Source organism: Xenopus tropicalis, chromosome 7 (assembly GCF_000004195.4).
Source record: "Xenopus tropicalis strain Nigerian chromosome 7, UCB_Xtro_10.0, whole genome shotgun sequence".
In the NCBI taxonomy this organism is placed as follows: domain Eukaryota; kingdom Metazoa; phylum Chordata; class Amphibia; order Anura; family Pipidae; genus Xenopus; species Xenopus tropicalis.
In genome coordinates, this window is record NC_030683.2 from 105991117 (window position 1) to 106017313 (window position 26197).

At 41.5% G+C, this 26197-nt stretch overlaps 1 protein-coding gene across 2 annotated transcripts; it reads left to right on the forward strand.

The window, feature by feature from the left end:
* The first annotated feature begins 2070 nt into the window (after positions 1-2070).
* On the forward strand, positions 2071-24764 carry isoc2 (isochorismatase domain containing 2). 2 transcript variants are annotated; one of them, NM_001005029.1, is made up of 6 exons: positions 2071-2393; positions 4477-4620; positions 13583-13795; positions 14289-14359; positions 23866-23983; positions 24515-24754. In NM_001005029.1, exons 2-6 carry the CDS (start codon positions 4486-4488, stop codon positions 24593-24595), a joined length of 618 nt encoding a protein of 205 aa, NP_001005029.1. In that variant the 5' UTR covers positions 2071-2393; positions 4477-4485; the 3' UTR covers positions 24596-24754. The 2 variants fall into 2 exon arrangements, with proteins under 2 accessions (NP_001005029.1, XP_012821878.1); XM_012966424.3 differs by having other exon boundaries at positions 2118-2407; positions 24515-24764.
* Positions 24765-26197: the final 1433 nt, after the last annotated feature.

Below are 26197 nucleotides of genomic sequence, written 5' to 3' on the forward strand. Positions count from 1 at the left end.
GATATTTTGAAAGATACTGGGGTAGCAGGAATAATATTAGGGCAGATACTGAGGCAGCAGGAATGATATTATGGCAGATACTGGGGCAGCAGGAATGATAATAGGGCAGATACTGGGGCAGCAGGAATGATATTAGGGCAGATACTGGGGCAGCAGGAATGATATTAGGGCAGATACTGGGGCAGCAGGAATGATATTAGGGCAGATACTGGGGCAGCAGGAATGATATTAGGGCAGATACTGGGGCAGCAGGAATGATATTATGGCAGATACTGGGGCAGCAGGAATGATAATAGGGCAGATACTGGGGCAGCAGGAATGATATTATGGCAGATACTGGGGCAGCAGGAATGATAATAGGGCAGATACTGGGGCAGCAGGAATGATATTAGGGCAGATACTGGGGAAGCAGGAATGATATTATGGCAGATACTGGGGCAGCAGGAATGATAATAGGGCAGATACTGGGGCAGCAGGAATGATATTATGGCAGATACTGGGGCAGCAGGAATGATAATAGGGCAGATACTGGGGCAGCAGGAATGATATTAGGGCAGATACTGGGGCAGCAGGAATGATATTAGGGCAGATACTGGGGCAGCAGGAATGATATTATGGCAGATACTGGGGCAGCAGGAATGATAATAGGGCAGATACTGGGGCAGCAGGAATGATATTATGGCAGATACTGGGGCAGCAGGAATGATAATAGGGCAGATACTGGGGCAGCAGGAATGATATTAGGGCAGATACTGGGGAAGCAGGAATGATATTATGGCAGATACTGGGGCAGCAGGAATGATAATAGGGCAGATACTGGGGCAGCAGGAATGATATTATGGCAGATACTGGGGCAGCAGGAATGATAATAGGGCAGATACTGGGGCAGCAGGAATGATATTAGGGCAGATACTGGGGCAGCAGGAATGATATTAGGGCAGATACTGGGGCAGCAGGAATGATATTAGGGCAGATACTGGGGCAGCAGGAATGATAATAGGGCAGATACTGGGGCAGCAGGAATGATATTAGGGCAGATACTGGGGAAGCAGGAATGATATTAGGGCAGATACTGGGGCAGCAGGAATGATATTAGGGCAGATACTGGGGAAGCAGGAATGATATTAGGGCAGATACTGGGGCAGCAGGAATGATAATAGGGCAGATACTGGGGCAGCACGAATGATATTAGGGCAGATACTGGGGCAGCAGGAATGATAATAGGGCAGATACTGGGGCAGCAGGAATGATATTAGGGCAGATACTGGGGCAGCAGGAATGATATTAGGGCAGATACTGGGGCAGCAGGAATGATAATAGGGCAGATACTGGGGCAGCAGGAATGATATTAGGGCAGATACTGGGGCAGCAGGAATGATAATAGGGCAGATACTGGGGCAGCAGGAATGATATTAGGGCAGATACTGGGGCAGCAGGAATGATATTAGGGCAGATTTTAGAGCAAGCAGAAATTATATCAGGACAGATGTTGGGGCGGCAGGAAAGATAGTGGGGCAGATACTGGGGTGCAAAAGGGATGCCTGGAAGTTCTATTACAATATATTGGCAAGCATAGTTTGACCAGCAGGATATCTTATAATTCCGATTGGTTTAAAGGACATGACAACCCCAAAAATCATTTTTTAATAAAAGAAAAGAAAATTCTAAGCAACTTTCCAATACAAAGGTTAATTGTAAATATAATTACTACTGAAAACAGCATTTGTTTAACTCCTTGTTATGACAGTTTAAGCAGTGTTGCAAGGCCAATCTCCCCCAGCAAGACAGGTCTGTCAGTCTGCTGGCTTGTTACTTTTATGTTAAAAATCAGAGCTACAAGGGCTGAGAATGGAAAAGGACAAACACTGCTTTAACTTGCAATAATATATACAAGTAATTTCAAGACCATTACAATTTTGTAATGAATACATAGTGCAAATTTGCTTGTAATTGCGTTTTCTTTTATTACACAAAAAAATATTTGTTTTGGTTGTCACGTCCTTTAACCATCAGGCAACGCCCTGCTTAGATTTCATTGGCTAAAAAGAACTAATGGACGGGAAACGCAAGCAGTGAGAAGCTGAGGGCGGGCTGATGTAATGTACTAGTGACAGAGATGAGAAAATGCCAGCAGATAGGACATCCCTTGCAGCATTAAGTTAAGGAGCAGGTCGGGGGAAGGGAGTAAAATAATGGGGAAGGAGTAAGGATGAGAAAACACAGGGGGACGCGGATATCCGGTTGCGAGGGGCACAGGCACTAGTACCGCTGCAGGGAGAAAGTTGGAAAGCTGAAAGGGGAGGGAGCCAGCGGAGGTGTGCCGAATGCGGATCATTTGATTGGCTGAATTATAGGGTAGGCGGGGACACAACTCCCATGCAGGAAGTGGCGAGGTGAGTGACTGAAGGTGAATTGCAGAAATTGTGCGCTATATAAATAACATGTGTATCGCTATTTGGATTGTAAACTCCGCTATAGGAACCTTCAGAAGTAACTGCCCCGTATCCTGTGAACAGGGGCTTTTTTATACATTGCTTTCCTACGTCTTACAGTGTTATAGGACCCCTCAATTTTTTATCCATATGGTTTAACCCATTCCATCCTGTTGCTGTTTTAAAACACAGACAATTGGATCAGTGTGGTTTGAAGCAACGCTAGGATTGGTGCCTTTCTAATAAGTGTGTGACGTGTGGGGGCAGAGTCTAGGCAGGGGGTAAAGGAAAGGAGTGGGATTATAAAGTATAAAGTGGCAGTGTCCCCCAACCCACTGCTCCCTAGTCAGCTGCCTGGGGCACAAGTACATTGTGGGTTCATTGGCATTGTGGGCCAGTTCACAACCCTACCTAGAGAGTACACAGAGTGGATCAAAGAAGCAGATCCTTGCCAATATGTCACCCAGGCAGTGGGTTAAACTGAGCTGATCCGATCATTTGGCCAAAGATCATGGAAAAACAGGTTTGGATCCACTAAATCCTCAGTAAAGAATTTGGCCAAATAGTGAATCAAATCCAAACCCTGATTTGCATAATAAGATTACAGAAAATGAGCAAATTTGCATCATCAACAAATAAAAATATTGTTTGAATGGTGCAGATTCAGTTTGGCTAAATCCAAACCCTGCAAGAATCGCTGCCGTTCAGCTGAATCCCAAACCACATCCTGAATCCAGAGCATCCCTAATAGCCTAATGATACACCATTCCCTGCTGTGTATCTTGCTGCTTTTTCTGCTACGGGACCCACCAGAATGGCACCAGTATGATCCCTTTTGTAAGGCCACTGCAGGAGCCTCAGTGAGGAGACCGAACATACGCAGCTGTTTCTGCTTTGCTGAGTTTAGAATCTCTAAAGATGGCAGGAGAGTTCATCTTAAAAAGTACAGAGGGGCACAAACCTATAGTGTGATTTGGTAAAATTGTTTTAATAAGCTTTTACTCACAATATAACAGACAATAAAAACCTCTGAATTCTACCGTCTCTGGTTCCGGATTGCTCCAGATGTCCTGCATGGAGCCTGTGATTGCTTGCCCCCTCAGCTGCATTTCCCTATATGGTCCGTATGTAAGTAAGCTGACCAATCCATTAGAAAGATGATATGAACCTAGGGGGTCTCTTCTGCTGAAACAACTTCCTCAGGGTTAAAATAATTATTAAAGTGTTACTAGCTACTTGTTTTTCTAACCATATTCCCACAATAATTTGCCTTCTTGTCAGCTTTAACTCTGCCCTCCACCTCCATCATTATTTCCTCTTATTATCTGTGTGATAGACTGGCCCCACTCAATCATCAGCAATCATTTATCAAAACGTAGAAGTGGCAGTCAGGGCCAACATCAGAAATCATGGGCCCCATACTAGGTTAGCAGAGCTTCCACCCCTATGGGCACCAATGTTATTTGCCCACTGAGGCCAGTGGTCAAGTAGTAAAAAACATGGAATACCCTAAACATTATGGCACTCTCCTAAAATCCTCCAGATCTCCTAGGGCCTATCTAAACCCCCAGATTAATTACCTGCTTTATAAACACTACTGCACCTGTGTTACATAGCTCATATATGGTGAGATTAAACAGACAAATATGGTCCCGAGATGACTTCAAGGATACTGATATCTCAGAATGTGCTAGGGTTTGCCCCGGTTGTGGCACATTTCTTTGCTGCGATACTGACTGGAGAATATACCATTGTGACTATCACCTGCCACAAGAATATTCCAGCCATTTATACCAATCAATGTTCCTATAAGACAGATGACTGAAAGCTGCCCACAATACCCATTGCCCAAATTCATTAAACTGGCAACATTGGGTTGAATACCTGCAATGGTCATAGGAGTCATTAAAAAGTCAGTTTAAACATTCATCTCACAAAGTGCTTAAATGCATGTTTTCTCAAATGGTACTTTGTAGTGTGCATTACACAATATTGAGTAATTGATCAGTACTAATAATAGATTTAATTAGATCTGGTTCTCTAGGTATTCAAGATGTCGTCACTGAGGCGCATAGGAAAGCTGGGTGAGCGATCCAGCATCCTGTTCCTGTGCGATATGCAGGAGAAATTCCGGCAGAGCATTGTATTCTTTCCTGAGATTGTGTCTGTGGCTGCCCGCATGCTCCAGGTAAAATACGATACAGTGACATAAATATCTTCACTTACTGTCTTTCTGGATATCCTTCAGAATTCCACACTTTGACTTTTAGTGCATTTGACCCTTAAAGCTTGAAGTTCAGGTTGTTTGTTCAAATAGTGATCCCAAATTCTTTCATTGATGCCAACCTTTCCTGCTTTTGCTGTTTCATTTGTGATTCCAGAAATCTTCTAGCCTCCAGGCTGCATCTTACCTGCTTTAGGGAACTCGATGTCAGATGTCCTGCATGGAGCCTGTGAGTAGGGCCTAAAGGTGGCTATACACGTTCAGATCCGCCTAAATCTGTCCCTTAGACCGATTTGGCAGCTTATCGGGCTGTGTAGGGGCACAAACGACCGGCCTGCCCGACCGTTATCTGGCCTGAAATTGGCCAGATATCGATCGGGCAGGTTAAAAAATTTAGTCGGATCGGGGACTGCATCGGCTCACCTATTACCAACTGTGCCTATTACCAGCTTTCTAATTTGATCGTTTTGCTCCAAAGCCAAATGACGGCATTAGCCTAAATTCACCTGATATCGCCCACCTGTAGGTGGGGATATCGGGTGTAGATCTGCTTGCTTGTCGACCTTGCCAAGCGAGCGGATCTTAACGTGTATGGCCACCTTAAGCAGTTGGCTGTCCTTTCCCAAAAGGGCAGGTCCTCTCAGCCAAGCTGTGCCCCAGGCTTCATCCAGGGGATAATGCTGATGAAGTGTATGCTATCCATCAGAATGTAGAGAATGAAGCTTTCCTGTGTTTTACAGAAATATCTATTAAAACATCATTATAATTCTTTGTTTCCTTCAATGTTGTAGAGGAAGGGTAAATATAGAATCCTGCAGTGGGTAGAGTACCCTTTGGGTTAGGGTAGATTTTTGCTGTTTACTTACAGTCTTATTCCATGTTTCTTATCTTATATTACCTATATTATCTATATTCACTATATACACCTTAAACATTTTTATTTCAATTTTTTTCTACCCCCACTTTTGGTTTGCAGCAACAGCACTTTCTGTTAAATTTTGGTCGTTGGGTCACAGATTGGGTTGCAGATAACGGCAGTTCTCGGTTGGGTAATGGGCCAAAGCAAGTAAATATGTGGGTTTTGGATTGGATCGCGGGTTGCAGGCCCCTCAGGTTAAATGAAAAAACAGCAGCAGGTCTGGCCAGTTACTGTTGCCCTCCAACTACTAAACAGTTCTTTTAAATCACTGCATTTATTGGCATTGCATGGCAATTACAGTTCTCTCAGTCATTGGGCAGAAATTTTCTCTGTGTATAAGTAATGCTACTGCGTGTAACATTATACTGACATGTTCATTTTTTCCTGCTAGGGACAGTTCAGGGGTAGACAGTGGATTTGGCCTGAATGCCAGTTAGGATAAGATTTGGGGAGACTGCCAATTTTTTCTCCTACCTACACCATAAAGTCTATCTTAAAGGTCAGTTGGAGGAAATTTGGGGTTAAAAACATAATTGTAGTTCTAAATATTGTGACTATGACTAAATTACTCAAACCCAAATATATCTCTAGAGTGAAACCTGTTTTACGTACCCCTGAATTGCGCACATGAGCCACAAGGTGGCATTCAAATCCTTCCTCCATATGAGAGCAGAGCTTCTGGTACAGAATAATGATGTCTTGAAACCCCAACTAACCTTCTGCTGGGAGTTTCTGATGGATTGTACTAAAACAATTTTTTTCCATTTTGCAAAATAATGTCAATTTTAGACAGTATGCTGTGTAGTTTTTTAATTCTGTTACCGCTGGTTTTCATGTTAATACTAAATTAGTAAAATAAACCCAGGCTGCCTTATAGGGAAAATGAAGATTTATTGTTGGTGATGTAGAAACCCAGAAGCTGTTGGCAAAAAGGAATCAGAGCACAGCCTTTGCAAATTTCTTTTATTATCCTGTTATTTATATATAACCCACATATTATGACATCATTTTGTCATCTCTCCATCTGTTACGCTCCAGCACACCACCCTTTCCGTAAAGCATTGCTGTCTATAGCTCACACCCTCAGGGGCCAAGTATTGGAATATCCAGTTGCTTACCTCACGCATGCAGGGAATCATTGACTTGTTGCATATGCTGCTTTTGAGAATTTTGTCAGTAACTGATTGAGTGTTATAATAAATTATCCTCTATTTGGCTATTTCAATATTAGAATTTTTGCATGAAACATTGGCATTGGCATAGTCTGTGCAGCGCCGCGAAATGCGTGTTCCTTCATTAAGGCTACAGGCTGAGGTTTAGTTCTTGTTATCCTCCTGCTCTAAAGTAAGTTCCCTGTCCGTTCCTTTCCTTGATTTATTTCATTTTATAGCACATGCTCTCCATCTCTTCTCTTGTTTAAGCAATACACAAAGTATTGACATTTTTATAAGTCTATATTTAATGTATTAGGTATGGGACCTGCTATCCAGAATGCTCAGGACCTGGGTTTTTTTCAGATAAAGGATTTTTCTGTAATTTCCATACCTTAAGTCTACAAAAAAATCATTTAAAAATGAATTAACCCAATTGGATTGTTTTGCCTCTACTAAAGATTAATTACATTTTAATTGGGATCAAGTACAAGGTTCTGGTTTGTTATTACAGAGAAAAAGGAAATTATTTTCAAAAGTGTGAATTACAGGTATGGGACCCATTATCCAGAATGCCTTAAGTCTGCTAAAAAAAAAATTATTTAAGCAGAAATTAAACCCAATAGGATTGTTTTGGCTCCAATAAGGATTAATTATATTTTAAGTTGGGATCAAGTACAAGGTACTGTTTTATTATTACAGAGAAAAAGGAAATCATTTTAAAAATGTGAATTATTTGATTAAAATGGAGTTTATGGGAGAGAACCTTTCCGTAATTCGGAACTTTCTGGATAATGGGTTTCCGAATAAAGGGGTCTGATACCAGTATTATTTGATTAAATGGCCTTCACATAATTCAGAGCTTTCTGGATAAGGGATCCTATACCTGTATTTGTTATGTTATCCAGGACCTGCAGATGTTTCTGAAGATCAGTTTCGTGCTTCTATTTATTTTTATCATGGTCTATAACAGGGGTCCCCAACCTGTGAGACACATTCAAATGTAAAAAAAATTGGGGAGCAACACAAACATAAAAAGTTCCTTGGGTGCCAAATAAGGGCATTATTGGATATTTGGTATTCTCTGTATGGACTGATAGCATAGATAAGGCTCTGTTTGGCAGTACACCTGGTTTGTATACAACCAAAACTTGCCTCCAAGGCAGAAATGCAAAAATAAGCGCCTGCTTTGAGGCCACTGGGAGCAACAGCCAAGGGGTTGGTGAGTAACATGTTGCTCTGGAGTCACTGGTTGGGTATCAATGTTGTATAATATTGAGTCAGTTACTATCTTTATATTGCTTTAAAGCTGAAAATGAAAAGGTATTGGATACATTATCCAGAAACCTGTTACCCAGACAGCTCCAAGGCTATCTCACATAGACTCCTTTTTAATCAAATGATTCAAAATTTTAAAAATGATTCAATCATGAAATAATCATATTATGTTTCTTTAATGTTTAAATGCTTTTTTGCAGGTTTTAAGTATGGAGATCCAAACTACAGAAAGATCCCTTATCAGGAAAACTCCAGGTCCTGAGCATTCTGGATAACAGGTACAGGTATGGGACCCTTTATCCAGAATGTTCGGGACCTGGGGTTTTCCGGATAAGGGGTTTTTCCGTAATTCCTACTAAAAAAAATTATTTAAACAGTAATTAAACCCACTAGGCTTGTTTTGCCCCCAATAAGTGTTGGGATCAAGTACAAGGTACAGTTTTATTATAACAGAGAAAAAGGAAACCATTTTTAAAAATGTGAATTATTTGATTACAATGGAGTCTATGGGAGATGGGCTTTCTGTAATTCAGAACTTTCTAGATAATGGGTTTCCGGATAAGGGGGTCCGATACCTGTACTAAAGACCAGTGCAAAAAGCTCAGAGAACATTTAGTAGAAATCCTCCACTCATAAAGCCAGATCTTTCACTGGGTATTTTATTTGCCAAACAGGTACTTTCAAATATGACACATTAGGGTAAGTTGTTCCACTAATAAATATTCATAGAACTGAATATTCATCATTTCCATAAACCTTTATGAAATTCCAATATGCCGGAAAGGTCCCTTATATGGAAAAGCCCAGGTCCCTAGCATTCTAGATAATACTTCCCATAACTACTGCAAAGGAAGCAATCCTCTACTCATTAATTGTTACTGTTCTTACCACTTACTTGAATCAGTTTATTGTGTCGGCCTGCTCCTAATGATTTACTGAAACCTTTGTTTGTTACATTCACTGTTCCACCCTGATCTATCTACATCTGAATCCTCGCATGCAAGAGTGATCTCTTGGAGATACATAGAAGACATACATTAAACAGCTGGCAGTTGAGATATTGAATGAAAAATACAGATGGGGGTCAACAAGGTTTAGGTGAATATATTAACAAATAGATTGATGGGGAGGGAGAGAAAGAGAAAGCATAGAAATGCTGATTGGGATGTGAAAAGGGAATTTAATTACAAATCAGATGATTAAGTGGGAGCAAGGCAAGCAGACAAAGAAGGGTTAAAAATGTTGATGAATAGTAAGGTGCTTGGGAAATGCATAATGGGAATGTGGGATAGGAAAGCTGGACTCATGTAAATGCTATTTATTATATCATGAACGAATCACATTGCTGTACCATCTGAAGACCAGTCAGGCATGGTTTTGTTTTTTAATGTAATTTAAAATATAACACTTATTCTTAGTTTGTGGCTTAGCTGATCCTATGTTTTTTTAATTAAAGGAGTTTCAGTGAGGAAGATAAGGCCTGAAGCTTGGGCAGAGTAGATATAGTTGTACTGGTGTCTTAGGGTTACAGTTAGGCATCTGAAAAGGGCAAGTAAAGATTCACAGTGGGTATGAGATAGAGAGAGACTGGGCACTAGCCTTGTTAATGATCATTATACAGGTATGGGTCCATTATCCGGAATCCCATTATCCAGAAAGTTCTGAAATACAGGAAGGCTATTTCTTATAGACTCCATTATAAGCAAATAATTCTAAATTCTTAATATTGGAGGCAAAACAATTCTACTGGGTTTAATTAATGTTTGTTTTTTTCAGTAGACTTAAGGTACAGAGATCCATATCTGGAAAACCCCAGGCCCAGAGCATTCTGGATAACAGGTCCCATTCTAATATAGAATGAGAGTCTGTTAAGGATCACTGCAATTGCACAGCATACACCAAGGTTGAGGAACTGGAACCTATAGGGATTTAAATTAAATTGTAATTTGTCCTAGAATGTACTATCCCTAGCAGTTTTGCAATTGGTCTTCATTATTTCTTATATATGTTTATATGTTGTGTTTTTTTGTTTCTTTAAAGCTTTCAAATAGGGGTCACTGACCCCAGCAGCCAGAATACACTATTGCTCTGCAAGGGTTCAATTTTATTAATATTGTTACTTTTTATTAATTATTTTTCCATTCAGGCTTCCTTCTATTCATATTCCAGTCTTTCATTCAAACCACTGCCTGGTTGCTAAGGTATACAAGACCCTGGAGAGCCGCTGAACAAAAAGCTCAATAGCTGAAAAACCACAAATAATAAAAAATGAAAACCAATTGCAAATTGTCTCAGAATATGATTGTCTACATCATACTAAAAGTAAAGGTGGCCATACACTATAAGATCTGCTTGTTTGGTGAGGTCACATTTTTCTCCTTATATGACCAGCTAAGGTGGGTGATTTCAGGCTGTTTTGATTGTTTGGACCTATGGAATTACAACAACAGGCTATGAACCGTTGGAGTAAAGACCACATTAATAAACCAATGCTGTTCTCGATCTTACAGGAAAATCAAACCTTCCCATTTGACATCTGACTGATTTTTGACCAGATGTCGGTCAGGTAGGCCCGTTGGTGGGCCCCATATACAGGCATATAAGCTGAAGGACCTGAATCACAGAAGCTTAAATTTGCCTGTGCGTGGCTACCTTTAGTTTAAAGGGAGACAACCCTGTTACAAAGAGTGCAGATAACTGATTGTGTAAGATGTGGCACTGATGAGGCAATGGCAATCCTTCTCTATGGTGATTGGTGATTGTGTCGCACAAGAACAGAAAATTAGTGACTGGTAATAAGTCTCCTTGAGGATCAGTGACTGTGGAGTTGGTGAAGGACAAGTTCTTGATGATGATTAATTGTATATACCAAGAACAGACGATGAGATCTCAAGGGATCAGGGCAGCGGCAATTAGGGATAAAGAGTAAGCTCCTGGGTATCGTCTTTCTTGAGGATCTGTGACAGTGTGCAAAACTGGCAGTGGATGATGGTCTGGGGTTCAATCTCTGACAGTCAGTGATATCGTATACGGTAGCAAGCTCAAAGAATGAGGGACTGGGGATCATTATCCTGGAGAATCAATTGCAATGTGCAGTAAGGCCTGAACAACCTTGACAATAGTCAATAAAACAGATTTGAATTTTGTTCCCAGGGAATTGCCCAACATAGGATTCTCAGCGAGGGTAGAGTTTCTCATTGCGTTCTGTTTGCAATTAGCCTGGTCTCCCTCTACTTCTAAATAATTGTTATTTATGCAAAGTGGACACCTGTTCTTCAGTATCTCTGCCAGGCTGTCATTTTAATTGGCAAACATAAACTCTTTGTGGGAAATGGCTTTGTATCAAACAGAAAGAGCTTTTTTTTAACCACAGTTCACTATATTTAATCATTTTTATTTTGGTCACTAGGAACAAGGCATCCTAAGCTTTAGACATTAGAATGATAGTCATGATGTTGCATAATATTTTTCTACCCAAAAAATGATTAATGATATTTTTGTGCATTCATATAATACCTGGGAAAAGCAATTGGAACACACAGAATAATACAGCCCTCTAACTAAACTTGGAGATCTCACCTGTATGGGCCCTGTCTATCCTCCTCCCTAATAGATATCTGTCCAAAAATTAATTGTCACATAAATGCAGTTCTCTCCCAATGGCCTGTATTGGACCCATTATGATTGACAGGCCAAATGGTCAGATCAGCCTAATATGGCCCAGCAAATAGGTGGCCATATCGGGCAAAGACTTTGCATGAAGTTGAACAGTTCCAGAATTGCTAGTACGCAGAAAAAAATTGTGAGAAAAGAACTGCAGCAGAAACAGTGGTCATTACCTAAAAGTCATCAGTGGGGATAGATGGGCACTAAGGCTAAAAACCAAAATCCTGTAGCCTTGGAGTTTTTCTAAAGGAATCTACACCTCTGTGTCTGAACCTAACTATTTAGTCTGTGTAGTAAATTCTACAATGCTGTTAATGCTGGCATTTAGAAATAAGTAACCTTGTCTAATCAACACAAATCATGAGTTTATGGGTAGTAAAAGAGAGCATTATGATTAAAATAGTTTTCACCCCCCCCCCCTTTTTTTTTAAGAATAATTGCAGGGGAGCAGGAGAAACCAACACTGCTTGTTATCATTTTATGAACAGTATAGATGTGCTATGATGTTATTGACTGCTATCTTGTGCAAGTCATTCTGATTACTCTGCATCAGTGGTTCCCAAACGATGGGGCTGGCCTCTCTGGGGAGGGGCTAGAACAGAGGCGGTGGGGGCTGAAGTCTATCTTAGGTAGAAAGACAATTTTCTCCTTTCCAGGTACACCTGAAAGCCTAGCTTAAAGGTTGGGTGAGATCTTCTATATCTGTAGCCTTTTTATGGACTATGTGAAGGAAGGTTAGACGTCCAATGGGGGCTTTAAAGGGGCAGTTCACCTTTGAATTAACTTTTAGTATTGTAGGCAGCGAAATAGATCTTTATATTTTAGTTTTTGTGGTTTTTCGGTTATTTAGCAATTTGTTCAACAGATCTCCATTTTGGTTGCTAGGGTCTTGTTTACCCTAGCAGTCAGGCAGGGGTTTGAATAAGAGACTGGAATAAGTATGGGGGGGGAGAATAGGAAAAGCTGGAAAGAGGTATTAGAGAAAGGCAAACAACCAAAAAAAAATATAAAGAATAAATAATTAATAATTGCAAGGTTTCTAGGAATAGGACATTCTATTAGTTAACTTAAAGTTGAACTACCCCTTTAACCAAAAAAGTTTGATACTCCTTAGCATAGAACTACAGTTACCACCATATGCCAACATCATATGTGGGACATTTTGGAACATGCAGTGCTGGGTATATTTCAGTGAAGGTAAAAAAGATAAGGAAGCCCAGAAAAGCCAAAAGTCTTGGTTCAAAGCACCCAAACAGCATTTTGTACCATTACTCTTAAAGCTTATGTAGAAATGAAATGGTATTATTATAAAAGGTGGTCATTTTTAAGGTTCTTCCTATTATAACATAATGCAGTGTGCTGCTGAAAATCGGCTTCAGACTACTTCACAAGTATGGGATCTGTTATTCATAATATATACTTCAGCAATATAGAGTAATATACCTTAAGCCTACCGAAAAGCATTTACGTGTAAATAAAAATGGTTTATTTTGCTTTAACTTGCATTTCATGGATAAGAGATTCTGTGTCTCCAAGAAAACTGCCCATGACTGTTCATTCACATTCTTGAACCATAAACCAAGAACAAGATCAGGCAAAGTGACTGTATAGATTGTAATAAAGCAAAGGTTGGTCCAGATGGTGAAACAGCAGAATGACAGAACAGGCAGGGATCCGCAGTGGGAACCTTCTACATATGCCAGCATCATTTAGGCTACAGGTTAGAGTCAGAATGGCAGTACAAATAAGTCCTGGATCAAGGACTTCGGCATCTTAACATGATAATGACTTCCACAGGATTCACTGTGTTATAATGGAAACCTTGACAGCGATTTATGATATTCAGATGTGTTCATGATTCCCTATGTACAGCTCTGGATAATGTCCCAAAAACTTGTTGATTCAATTTTAGGGTGCCAAGAAACTAGAGATGCCAGTCATAATCACAGAGCACTACCCAAAAGGACTTGGACCCACAGTTCCAGAACTTGGGGCAGATGGCTTAAAGAAATACGAAAAGACTTCCTTTAGCATGCTGACCCCTGAGATAGAAGAGAAACTGCAGTCGATTCCTGACCTGCGCTCCATTGTCTTGTGCGGCATTGAGACCCAGGCTTGCATTATGGTAGTTCTTCTAAACCTTTCTAATCTTTCATAGGTTCTGAAACTAGCCCTAAGCCCTTACTAATAATGGATATCCATGCTTTTTTTTAGAATATTCCTCTATTTAATGTGGTCTGCTCAACTGAAGACCAATGGCGAGGCCTGTGGCCAACTTTTAAAGAGTCAGATCAGTAGAATGTTCCCAGTTCACACGGTCACTGAGGCAACTGCAAAAAAGAAGTTTATTAAATTTGCCTTTGTAATCGTACTTTTCTCAGAAGGGGCAATGATGTTTGGAGATTCAGTTGTGACCCAGTGTGTGTTAAAATGATATGTAGATAACTGCAGAAAATGTGTGGGACCACTCAGTTATGGGCAGTTATGTTGATCATGATACAGTACAGTTCTTCCATCCTTTCCAAAGCAATTTTACATTTCTCAAAGCCTTCATATTTATATCAAGTAAATGTTCCTTCAGTATGCCTAGTAGAAACACACATTTGTTCTTTTTTCAGAGCACTGCCTTAGACCTTCTGGACAAAGGTTATGATGTCCACGTTGTGGCTGACGCTTGCTCTTCCCGAAGGTATGATTTAAGTGAAGTTGCAATTTCATGATGTCTTTTGATACTGTAGCTGCTGAATGTATTGTATCATTCAGTGGTGTAACCAGTTAGAGGGGTTTTGCAGCAATATTTACTGCCCTTCTTGGCATGTCCAAATACCCAGGACCAAAGCATTACCAGTCACATAACCCAACCTCATCTATGCATCTCTCAAACCCTGCAAATATGAGTGCGTTTTAGTACCTATTTTTTTCTATTGCACATGGTCCCCCTTACGTCTGTGTGTGTTATTACACTTCTGTTGTTCTTCATGTTTTTATAACCAAATAAACCTATTTCTTAATTAAACACTGGTTTCTGGCCCTCGTTGAGCAGTAAATTCTATCAGTACAGTGCCTGAAATATACAGTAGATCTTAATGCTTCTACTCGCAGGGGTTCTAGTCAGAATCCAGATAAATAATGTATCTATTCAGATAAATAATAAATACAAGTAGATACAGGTATGGGGCCTATTATCCTGAATGCTCGGGACCTGGAGCTTTCTGGATAAAGGATCTTCTTTACCCTTATTTATTAAATCAGTTCATGCCAATAAAATGGCAGAAATGTAGGTATTCCCATATACCAGTTACATTTTAGTCCTACACTTATTATTTTTGTTTAAAGGGACAATTTCACCAAATGAGGGTTAGATTAAAGCACTGCATAATACTGCTTATTCTTTCATGTGTTCTCATTGTTCTCGGGGGATAGCAGTAGATAGCATTTACGTGCATAGGTGACCTTTTGGCGGCTTTGTAAATGCGCCACGGGGCAAACTGGCATCAGGATCACAGGGATGCTCTCTGCATTGTGTAATAAATAATGTAGTTCCCTTTGTAATATAATTATTAGCGGAAAGCTGGATAATGGAAAGAGAGCGCTTACTCTGCATTCAAGTAGGTGTTTGCCTCCTTAAAGGAACAGTGGGGGGCGGCATTTATTAAGGAGCCAGCTGTGCACAATTCGATGCGCCTGCTTTATGGTATCAGCAGCAATAGTTGTGTAAGTTCAGGGCTTTGCATTGTTGGCACAATGTGTTCTAGAGATAAAGCCTTAGCTCTTAGCGTTCATGGCACTGCACAAAGTGGCTTTAAGATTCATGTATGATTTCCTTATTATTCTATGCTCATATAGTTTATTCTCAGTCTTAGCCTTAGTTAGTCATATTTTGCACAGAGCCTACCTGATCAATATTTGGCCTAAAATTTGGCAGATCTCGATCAGGTTCCATCGGAACCTCAGCCTGATGACGCCTATCGCCCGCCAGTGTAATTCGGTCATTTGGCCCTAGGGCGAGTGATCGAATCAGCCCGATATCACCCACCTCACCAAATGAGCGAATCTTACAGTGTATGGCCACCTTTAGAGATCATTGCTACAAACAACCTTGGCACCTTTTAGTTCAGTGCTGTCCAACTTCTATGGTACCGACGGCCGGAATTTTTCCGACCTACGTGGTGGAGGGCCGATAATGGAAGTCAGTTTTGACCACTCCCCTTTTTGAAACTGCACCCACTTGAAACCACACCCATATTATCACTTGACCATACCCATATTAATGGTTGTAGTAAAGCAAAAACCTGCCATACTCTGCCTTCCCTACCCTGCCTGTGTGTGCCATACTCTGCCTTCCCTACCCTGCCTGTGTGTGCCATACTCTGCCTTCCCTACACTGCCTGTGTCTGCCTTACTTTGACTGTGTGTGCCATTCTTGGCTGGTTTGTGCCATTCTTGGCCTGTGTGTGCCATACTCTGCCTGCCCTACCCTGCCTGTGTGTACCATTCTCTGCCTGCCCTACCCTGCCTGTGTGTGCCATACTCTTCCTGCCCTATGCTGCCTGTGTGTGCCATACTCTGCCTGCCCTACCCTGCCTGTGTGTACCATTCTCTGCCTGCCCTACCCTGCCTGTGTGTGCCATACTCTGCCTGCCCTATGCTGCCTGTGTGTGCCATACTCTGCCTGCCCTACCCTGCTTGTGTGTTCCATTCTCTGCCTGCCCTACCCTGCCTGTGTGTGCCATACTCTGCCTGCCCTATGCTGCCTGTGTGTGCCATACTCTGCCTGCCCTACCCTGCCTGTGTGTACCATTCTCTGCCTGCCCTACCCTGCCTGTGTGTGCCATACTCTGCCTGCCCTATGCTGCCTGTGTGTGCCATACTCTGCCTGCCCTACCCTGCCTGTGTGTACCATTCTCTGCCTGCCCTACCCTGCCTGTGTGTGCCATACTCTGCCTGCCCTATGCTGCCTGTGTGTGCCATACTCTGCCTGCCCTACCCTGCCTGTGTGTACCATTCTCTGCCTGCCCTACCCTGCCTGTGTGTGCCATACCCTGCCTGCCCTATGCCGCCTGTGTGTGCCATACTCTGCCTGCCCTACCCTGCCTGTGTGTACCATTCTCTGCCTGCCCTACCCTGCCTGTGTGTGCCATACTCTGCCTGCCCTATGCTGCCTGTGTGTGCCATACTCTGCCTGCCCTACCCTGCCTGTGTGTGCCATACTCTGCTTGCCCTATGCTGCCTGTGTGTATGGCACACACAGGCAGCATACAGTGACACTTGTGGCACTGCTCCTGCAGTCTGCACAATAACTATATATTAAAAAACTTTTTAATTGCAGTACCACCTCAGTATATGTTCTTTTTGTACTGTGCAGGGGTAGTCTGAGGTGTGAACAGGGGAACAATGTGGGTGATTACAGCCTGAGCCTAAGGTGTGAACACTGCAGGGGGAAAACAATGCAGAGATTAAAAGGTGTGAACAACACAGGGGATTACATTTTTAAACAATACAGGGTGATTACAGCCTGAATCTGAGGTGAGAACCATGCAGGGGGCCAGTTAATCTCAGTACTGATACCATTTAAAGCTAACACAAGAGTAAGCCATCAAAGCAGCCAGACAGGTGGGGGGCCACACAGAGGGGGGTCGCGGGCCGCCAGTTGGACAGCACTGTTTTAGTTAATGACAATAAAGTATTATGACAGAGCACGGAAGGAAGTGACACATCTTAATATCATGCCATCCCAATGAAATGATCAGAAATGCATCTTCAATCTGTTGCTAGCCATGTCAGATTTCTGAACTATGGGCCTTGGCCCCTGGGATGGACAGAGTGGTGCATGGGGCAAGGGTTTGGCTCAAAAAGGATAACTACAGGGTCATCGTTACAGTGAAATTTTCATTTTTTTCTGCAACTATGGTGGACAACAGGTTTCCAGATCCCTGTTCCCAGGTTATCTTTAAGTAAATGTATTTGAAATAATGTCCTTATTAATATCAGAATAATAATGCCATAACACTTTGCCTATTAAAAAAAAGGTGGCTGGGGAAAGAGCGCGATGCATTGCGCAAACAGGCGACTCTAATTAATTCAACATGCTGCTATATTTCTATCCTATTAAACATGTACTGTGTAGGGGGAGGGCGGCAGCTGTTATGTGAGGAGAGTGAAGCTGTATACTAAATGCAGCACCAAGCCCTTTAGAAAGTGAATAGATAAAGATATGCTCTGATCTTGTATCGGCTGGTGAGCTAACTGCTTCTCCCATCAGAATAAGCCATTGGCAGAGCCCCCCGTTAGTTGCCACCGCACTGAGCCTTTTAAGATTTTGTGCTTTTATTTAAGCCTCTGTACTGTGACCCTGCTTTCCCTGCGCTTATTGCTAAGTACAAGGATTCTGTCGGCGCCTACAGCTCCATTCCCAAAAGCATGCAAAAATGTCCAATCAGTGTTTTTTCTGGAGATGGAACATTGCTTGCTGAATTATTTGTGAATTTGTCAGTTAGGATAAATATCTAATGCATCTATAAAAAGTGTTTGAGAAATTTCTTTGACTTTCCCCCCAAAGACTACTGTAGGGAATGATTGGTGCTAAATCCCCTGCTCAATCCCTTATTGGCAAGTAACATGAAAAGGGCATTAGCCCAGTACTCACCATAGGCCCAAGGGAAATATAAATGGGTGCATGCTATCCTGTCTATTTTTACACTTTGTTCATTTCTTGCTAATCCTTGTGATCTATAGTTTGTATCTGTGCCCCTTTTTTTAAGCAAAAGAAAAAGTATAATCACTTGGGGTGACAACTTGTTAGGCACCCCCCCCAGTCATTTTAGTTACTTATCTCATGTCTGCCTCACCCCGTTCCTGCGTTCCTCTTCTTTAAACAAAATGCATCAGTTTGGGGTACCTGACTTGCAAGCACTTTATGCCTTTGTATTCCACGTCTCAGGTTTCCCTGTACTGCCCTAAACAAGTTCATGTTCATTTTGCAGCTTTATAACCAAAGCTAATAACTGGTTGTGATGGGTTACTGCACAGGTTCTCAACAAGGGGGTGGTCTTATCAAGGCCACTATAGTATAATATACTTAACCTGAAGGTAAACCACCCCTTTAATATTTAGTATTTTATAGAATGACCTATCCTTTGCAACTTTTCAATTGGTCTTTATTATTTTTTTTTTTTAACTAGTTGTCTTCCTCTTTTGACTGTTTCCAGGTTCTTTCAAATGGGGGTCAATGACCCCAGCAGCCAAAAAACTATTGCTCTGTGTGACTTTAATGTTATTGGTATTTTTCTATTTAGGACCTCCTCTATTCACTTTTCACAAACTGGAGAGCCACTGAACAAAAAGCTAAATAATTCAAATAATAAAAAAATAAAACTAATTGCAAATTGTCTCAGAATAGCATCCTCTTTAATATACAGTACTATAGTAAAGAGCAATGTATACTACATTATCTGGCCTTATTAGGTTTTCGCTTGTTGCCATGTGGGGCACATTGAAGCTTTGCCTGTCTGTGTCCCTTATTTGTTCAAGAAATCCATTGGGGTTAATCAGAACCCATGTTTCTGCCCTCCCAATGTAATGTAAAACATACCTGAAACAAGAAGCTGGCTGGTCATAGAATTGTAGTGGGCTGCAAAGGAAACATGAGAGACTCTACTAAGTCAAGGAGCAACCAGTGGCCATTTATAATAGTTAATATTAAATAGTAAATAATATTGTCATTTTAGGTACATTAAGCAAATGGTATAATTTGTAGTAATGGGGTAAATTTCAATAAGAAATATACAAATATAAAGTGGTATAAATAGAAGGCATGGCCTAGTGTTAGAACTTCCTTGTGTTCTTCCAGTACAGATATATGTTTCTATTGATTGATAGATGCTGATATATAAAGCTTATCACGGCTTTCCAGACAGTCAGGGGAAATAGTTTCAACCGCATTTATAATTTTTTTTCCCTGCTGCCACAGAATGTTACAGTGTGCAACTAAACACTGCCCTTGGGTCAAAAAGCTGCTCGGAGCAGTCATACGCTGACACACTTGGCACTCCGTCACTGGCAGTTTAGCAAAGGGAAAAAAATGTGCCTCCTGGCTTGCTTACTGACCCCAAGGGTTGTCTCACATCATTCGCTCCTGGAAACATGTACAGCAATTTCTTTTTAGTTCACGGCAACTTTATTCAACCAACAGAAATATTTATATAAATGGAGAAGCAGAAACAAACAGAACAGCAGGTTAGTAAAGGGAAAGGTGCACTTCATGGCAGAATTAAAGACCTCCTTCTTCAGAAGAACGATTTTATAATGAGGGGTCATTCTTGCTCCCAGGGAGGCACACGTGCAAAGGCAATAAGAGCGAACCCCATAGTTCTCATTCTAGGAGCACTTCTGCACCCCCCTCTGCTGCTGTGATCTGCACTGAGCACTGGATGAAAAATCTGGCACTTAGTTATGAGCACAGTGCCAGGAGACGCAGCTAGCCGTGTTCTCACCACATGCCTTAGGGCTGGCAGTAAGCTTAGGGCACAGTGCAGGCTGCACTTCCTGTTGCTTCGTACCTTGTACAGTATTGTTGCTCTTTACTGCAGTCACAGTCCTATTCTGTAAAGGTGCTTGTGTTTAATATGCACTCCTTCACTTCTGTATAATTGTACTTGACGCTGCTGCCTTCCACCCTGTTGAAAATGGCACCATTGCGCCTGTTAAAAAAAGAATTTAACCATAAAAAACAATATGGCTAAAAATGCCATATACTGTATTATATACTGAACTTATTGCACCAGCCTAAAGGTTCAGCATCTCCATAGCAGCAAAGGTCCAGGCCTTCACATTTAGAACAGTAACTCCCCGTTTTGGATTTTGTTAGAAGTGTCAGTGACACTGCACATGCTCAGTGTGCTCTGGGCAGCTGGTGAGAAGCTGAATTTAGGGGTCATCACAAATTATCAAGCAGAAAATGAGGCTGGCCTGTCATATAAACTGATGCTACAGGGCTGATTATTAAATTCTGATGCTAATTGCACTGGTTTAAGAGCTGCCATGCACTAATCTTTATTATTTACTAATCAGCCTTATATTGTGACATATATTCTATATATACAGTATATTGTGAGTGGGTCCCTAAGCTCAGTAAGTGACAGCAGCACAGAGCATGGGCAGTGAATCAGCAGTAAAGAAGAAGCTACTGGGGCATCTCTGGAGGCACAGATCTTCCCTGCTAAAGGGCAGTGGTTGCCTTAGGCTGGTACAGAAGCCCAGAACACAATGTACAACATTTCTGCCCTACTACGTTAATTATGCTTTAGTTCTCCTTTAACCCTGGGGAACTATGGAGCTATCACCACCTCTGCAACAGACAGTATAGTCGGGGTTTCCCCACCAGCCTTCGTTACTCGCCAGTGTCGAAAGAACAGGCCGTGCACTTCACTGTCAAGTTTAAAGCCAGAAATGGCACCAACTGGACTCTCCCAGAGGATCTTGGGACTTTTCACTCCAAGTTGCTTGCTCTGATTACTCTTATATCAGCCCTATAAATACAGTTTACACGGGGCACTAATGCTATATTTATTATGCCTCTTGTAACACAAATAGTTACATAGTTACTTAGGGTTGAAAAAAGACCAGACTCCATCAAGTTCAACCCATCCAAGTAAACCCAGCACACACAACCTATACTTACCTATCTATTACTAACACATACATAAACTACATACACCAACATCAATACTAACTGTAGATATTAGTATCACAATAGCCTTGGATATTCTGATTGATCAAGAACTCATCCAGGCCCCTCTTAAAGGCATTAACAGAGTCTGCCATTACCACATCTCTAGGAAGGGCATTCCCCAACCTCACTGCCCTCACCGTGAAAACCCCCCTACACTGCTTCAAATGGAAGCTCCGTTCCTCTAATCTATAGGGGGGCCTCTGGTACGCTGATTGTTTTTATGGGAAAAAAGAACATCCCCCATCTGCCTATAATCCCCTCTAATGTAATATCTTTACATTTACCCCTTCATAGATAATGATGAACCATTTGAGCTTTGTCTTCAGTTATTTCCTTTATATTTCCTTTTCATGTCATTTGTACGTCTCCATCTATTACACATTTCTATACAACATACAGTTCTACTTTATATGAAGTGCTGTTGCATTTGTAAATACTTTCATGTCTTTTTAAATGTATATTTTATGGTGTCATGTATTTTAATGATGTAAATACATTCTGGTGCGTTTTTTTAGTAATGTTCTCAGTAATAAGATGAAACAAGACTGGAATCTATTAGCAAGTATAGTTGTACAGATGTGCTGGAAAGTGACTCCCAGGATATAACCGTGTTGGTTTGCACTTTGGTACATACATATGCATTACTTGGGTGCCTCATAGGTTTCAGTAGAAAGGAACATATCAGTGGACATGTAAGCTTGTTCTCCATTATAAAAATGTAAAACTTATAAATATCCTGTCAGTGTCATACTCATTCAGTGGTTTAGTGATGTCATCTGTAATTACTGGTGCCTCATTTAGAGTCATGCTTTCTATTATATGGTGACGGAAATCCTTATCTGCTGAAATTATTATAGCACACAATGAAGAGACTATAATTCCCCTTTGTGCCACTTCTGACATTGTGACATTTTTATATCTAATAAATGCCATTTATCCATTCTTCCTTAATAGATTAAGGACATACATGTCCTGGTCATTGACACCACCCAACTATGTTTCTGTTGTGAGTGAGTGGTCAGTTGCCCTAGTTCACAATTGAAGAGGTGGGGATCTGTAATTCTAAAGTACTTTGTTTCCAGTAATGTCTTTAGCCTTAAAGGACATATATTTGTACTGCATATTTGCCCTCCGTTTGCTAGCACCGTCACATTTTTCTAAAACAAATAGCAGCTTTCACGCGGCAGCCATTTTCCATATGCACTGTAAAGTTCATGCAATCAAGAATGCAGGCTTACACAGGCAGAACTTACTTTGATTAAACAGTCCTGCTTAGACTAAGCATTTTTAGGGTTAAGCTGAGCTCAGAAGAGGAGGTTAGGAGAAAGAAATAGGAGTAGACAGCTAGAGGAGAGTTTCTATAGGAGCTAGCAATGCCATCTCTTCACTGGCCGCTAGGCTGGAGGGCATGTTTAGAAAACTGAGCATGCTCAGTAACCAACAGCCAAAATAAATTCCTGACAGAGGGGGCTGACTAAGTTAGAGGAGAAGAAAGAAAGTGGCAGGTACTTAAAGATTTCAAAGATCACTGACTAAATTTTGGTGTGGGGGTTTACAAGACCTTTAAGTTAGTAACCCCCATTTGCAGATTTGTCATAGGAAAGAAGGCTGGCCAAAGTAATCATCACTTGAGCTCCAGGGAAGAAGTACAGTGACCCTTTATCATCATAGGATCTCTGCCCTTCCAGGTGGGTGGAGTTGCCCCACAACTACATTTCAGTTATTGGTTAAGACTAAAGGTATGGGCACCCACAATGGGCCTACCTGACTGAGATCTGGCCTAAAATTGGCCAGATCTCGATTGGGCAGATTTGATTCTCCATCAGATCGGGGACTGCATCGGCTTGTTGATTCAGTCCGTCGGCGTCTATGCCCACTGGTTTGATTCCATCATTTAGCCCTATGGCCAAAAGATTGAATTAGCCCAATATCGACTACCTTAGTTGGGCATATCAGGAGAAGGTCTGCTCGTTTGGTCCATCTGGCCTATTTCTGCAGCATGTAACTTCATGGGGTCTAAAATCATAAGGATATAGGTAGCACAGAAGCTCACCTCTACCTGGGACATGTACTTTAGCTTTTGGGTACCTTTAGTTGAGATTCCATATCTACGGCAGCATGGGGTTCCATGGCAATGACTCCATGCTGAGTCATGTTAGCCTTCAGACATAGATACTTACTAAGTACAATGTTATAAATCATGTGATCGTTGTTTTTTTAACTGGTAGTGAGCAGAAGTCCACGGTACCTGACTAATGTTAGTCTCCTATGCTGGTATTATTATTGCCAAATTGCTGGATTTTGGCTTGCATTGAATTTCTGCAATCAGACCGCCAATTAAATTAAAGGCCAATGTGATTTTTTGTTTAATGCCAGCTACTAGAAAGTAACTATAGCTGATCAGTGGCCATGTTGTACAAACTATTAGCAGCCAATTTGTGCTAGTGTCATCTTCTTTCTGCCAGCCAGGTCGACCGACTCTTTGCCCTCTCCCGGATGAGACAGAGCGGAGCATTTCTAACCACGAGTGAAGGTGTACTCCTACAACTTTTAGGGAATGCCAAACACCCAAAATTCAAAGAGGTACCTTGTTTATTTTACTGCTGTTTCGTCATGAAAAAAAAGCTTTCAAAAATATTTAACTTTAATTAAAGTCAGTTCTGGCCACATTTGAATGAAACATCTCCCAGAAATGACCGAGCCCAGTTTTTAATCAAGTTGACAAGATTTACACTGTACATGACTTGGGGGAAATATGCCATTTCCTACAAAGATAATACTTACCCGAAAGATTCCTGAAATACTTGATTGTTTGAGGATACCTTGACTCTGCTGTATTTTGTACTCTATTTTATTAGGCTCAGAGTTCTCATTTGTGACCATTCTGTGCCTTGTTAAATAGAAAGCTTTGCCTCTCTGCCACTTTCTAGTTTTCATTTCCCTTCTCCGCTCTGACTTTTTGCCGTCCTTATGTTTCATCCAATTCTGCTTCTTCCCTGCTGCTTCTGTTTCATGTTTTGAAAATGATATTTAATTGAGATCTGCAGGACAAAGGAAACAGAGAGGCAGTAATATAATAGGACTAACGGACCATATCTTTCTTTTTTCTTCAAGGTCCAAAAGATCATAATGGAGCCAGCTCCCGACAGCGGCCTTCTGTCTATTTTCCGAGGCCCGAATCTTTTCAGCGCATAATGTTCTTCAAATGTCTTTACTATTTCCCACTTCAAGAATCACAATCTCAACTTAATGAGATCCGAGCCAAAATCTAAGCATCGAGAAGATTATGATTATTTGTATTATATTCAATGTTCTCACATTGCGGGTGGCACTTAATTAAAAAATGTACTAGAAGATTTTCATCGGATGTCGGGAACTTTTTCTTTCTGCGAATGTTGTGTTTATTAAAGGGGAATGTACACCTATGATCCATATGGGTTCAGTAAGTAGGACTTGTCTTGCAGATTCATTCTGATTGTAAATGGCCTCTGATTAATATTAAGCGTTTGTAGCTCCCAATCGTGCCCTTACCCCAAATTGGCAATGTTAAAGAGATATAATGTGTATAATAAGCCCTTCCTTTTCACTAAGTGCTAAATGTGTTGTTAGAGATAACAAGGTGTTCACTATGTGGTGGGGAGTAGAGTAGGGTTCTGGTTATAAAACTTCTCCTCCTACAGCTGTTCCCTTCTGTAGCGCTGTTTGGGCATCATAAACAGGGTCGGACAGGAAAAATCCCAGTGGGCCCCAGCGGCACTGACCCGTCCCTTACCTGCGCTCCCCCTGCCCGACCGCTCTTCCCCTGGCGCGTTAAATTTACACGCTCAGGGGAGGATGTCGGGTGGGGGGCCCTGCGAGGAAGGTTAGGGGGGCCCTACAGGGGGGGGGGGGCGGTGCGGGCACCTGCTGGGCCCCTTGGAGGGGAGCCCCGGTGGGCCTTCACCCCCCAGTCCGACCCTGATCACAAAGTAAATTCTAGGGAGAATTCCTACAGAGCACAAGCCCCATGTTAAACACAGCTGCATATTGCCTCTTTTACCAAGTCACTATTGTTCAGTATGGCATGAATTGCTAATTATGCATGTCTGCTTATTTAATTTTTCTATGTTCTAGGGTGAACATAATCTCCATTGTTGTATATAATGTCTGTGCCCAGTGTGGGGTGAAGGTGTTGATATAGGAGTGGAGAAAAAGGGAGTATACAAGGTGTGTGGGGGGCATAGTAGAGGTGGGCAGTCGACTGCAATAAATCTTCACTGTCGCAGGCGACTAATCTCCCCAACATGCCATCTCACCGGCAACAATGTAAATCACCGGTGAGATGGCATATGCTGCGCTTTGGTTTTCCGAAGTCGCCCAATGTTTCCTTGCGAGGCAACTTCAGGTGACCGAAGCGATGCATATACCGTCCCACCGGCGATTTACATTCTTGGCGGTGGGATGGCATGTCAGGGAGATCACCCTAAGGGCAGTGGCAACTAATTATTATTATCGCGGGCAACTAATTTCCTTGTGTGCCACTGCCCTTAGGGTTAGGAGCTACTAGTAGCAGCTACTAAAATAGACAATGCTGATCATTTATGTATAATTGTCTCTACATGTGTTTTAGCAGAGGCAATTCTCAGTATTGTCTATGGCAGGGTATTTTCTGGAGATTAGTAGCCATGAAAAATTAGCTGCTACTAGTAGTAGTGTGTCTTCAAGCGTCTGATAAGTGTTTTCCTCCTGGTTATCTGGAAAGTATATTGTACTTTTGTTTGTTCTTAAATGCTTTTATGGTATGCTCGTGACATTATC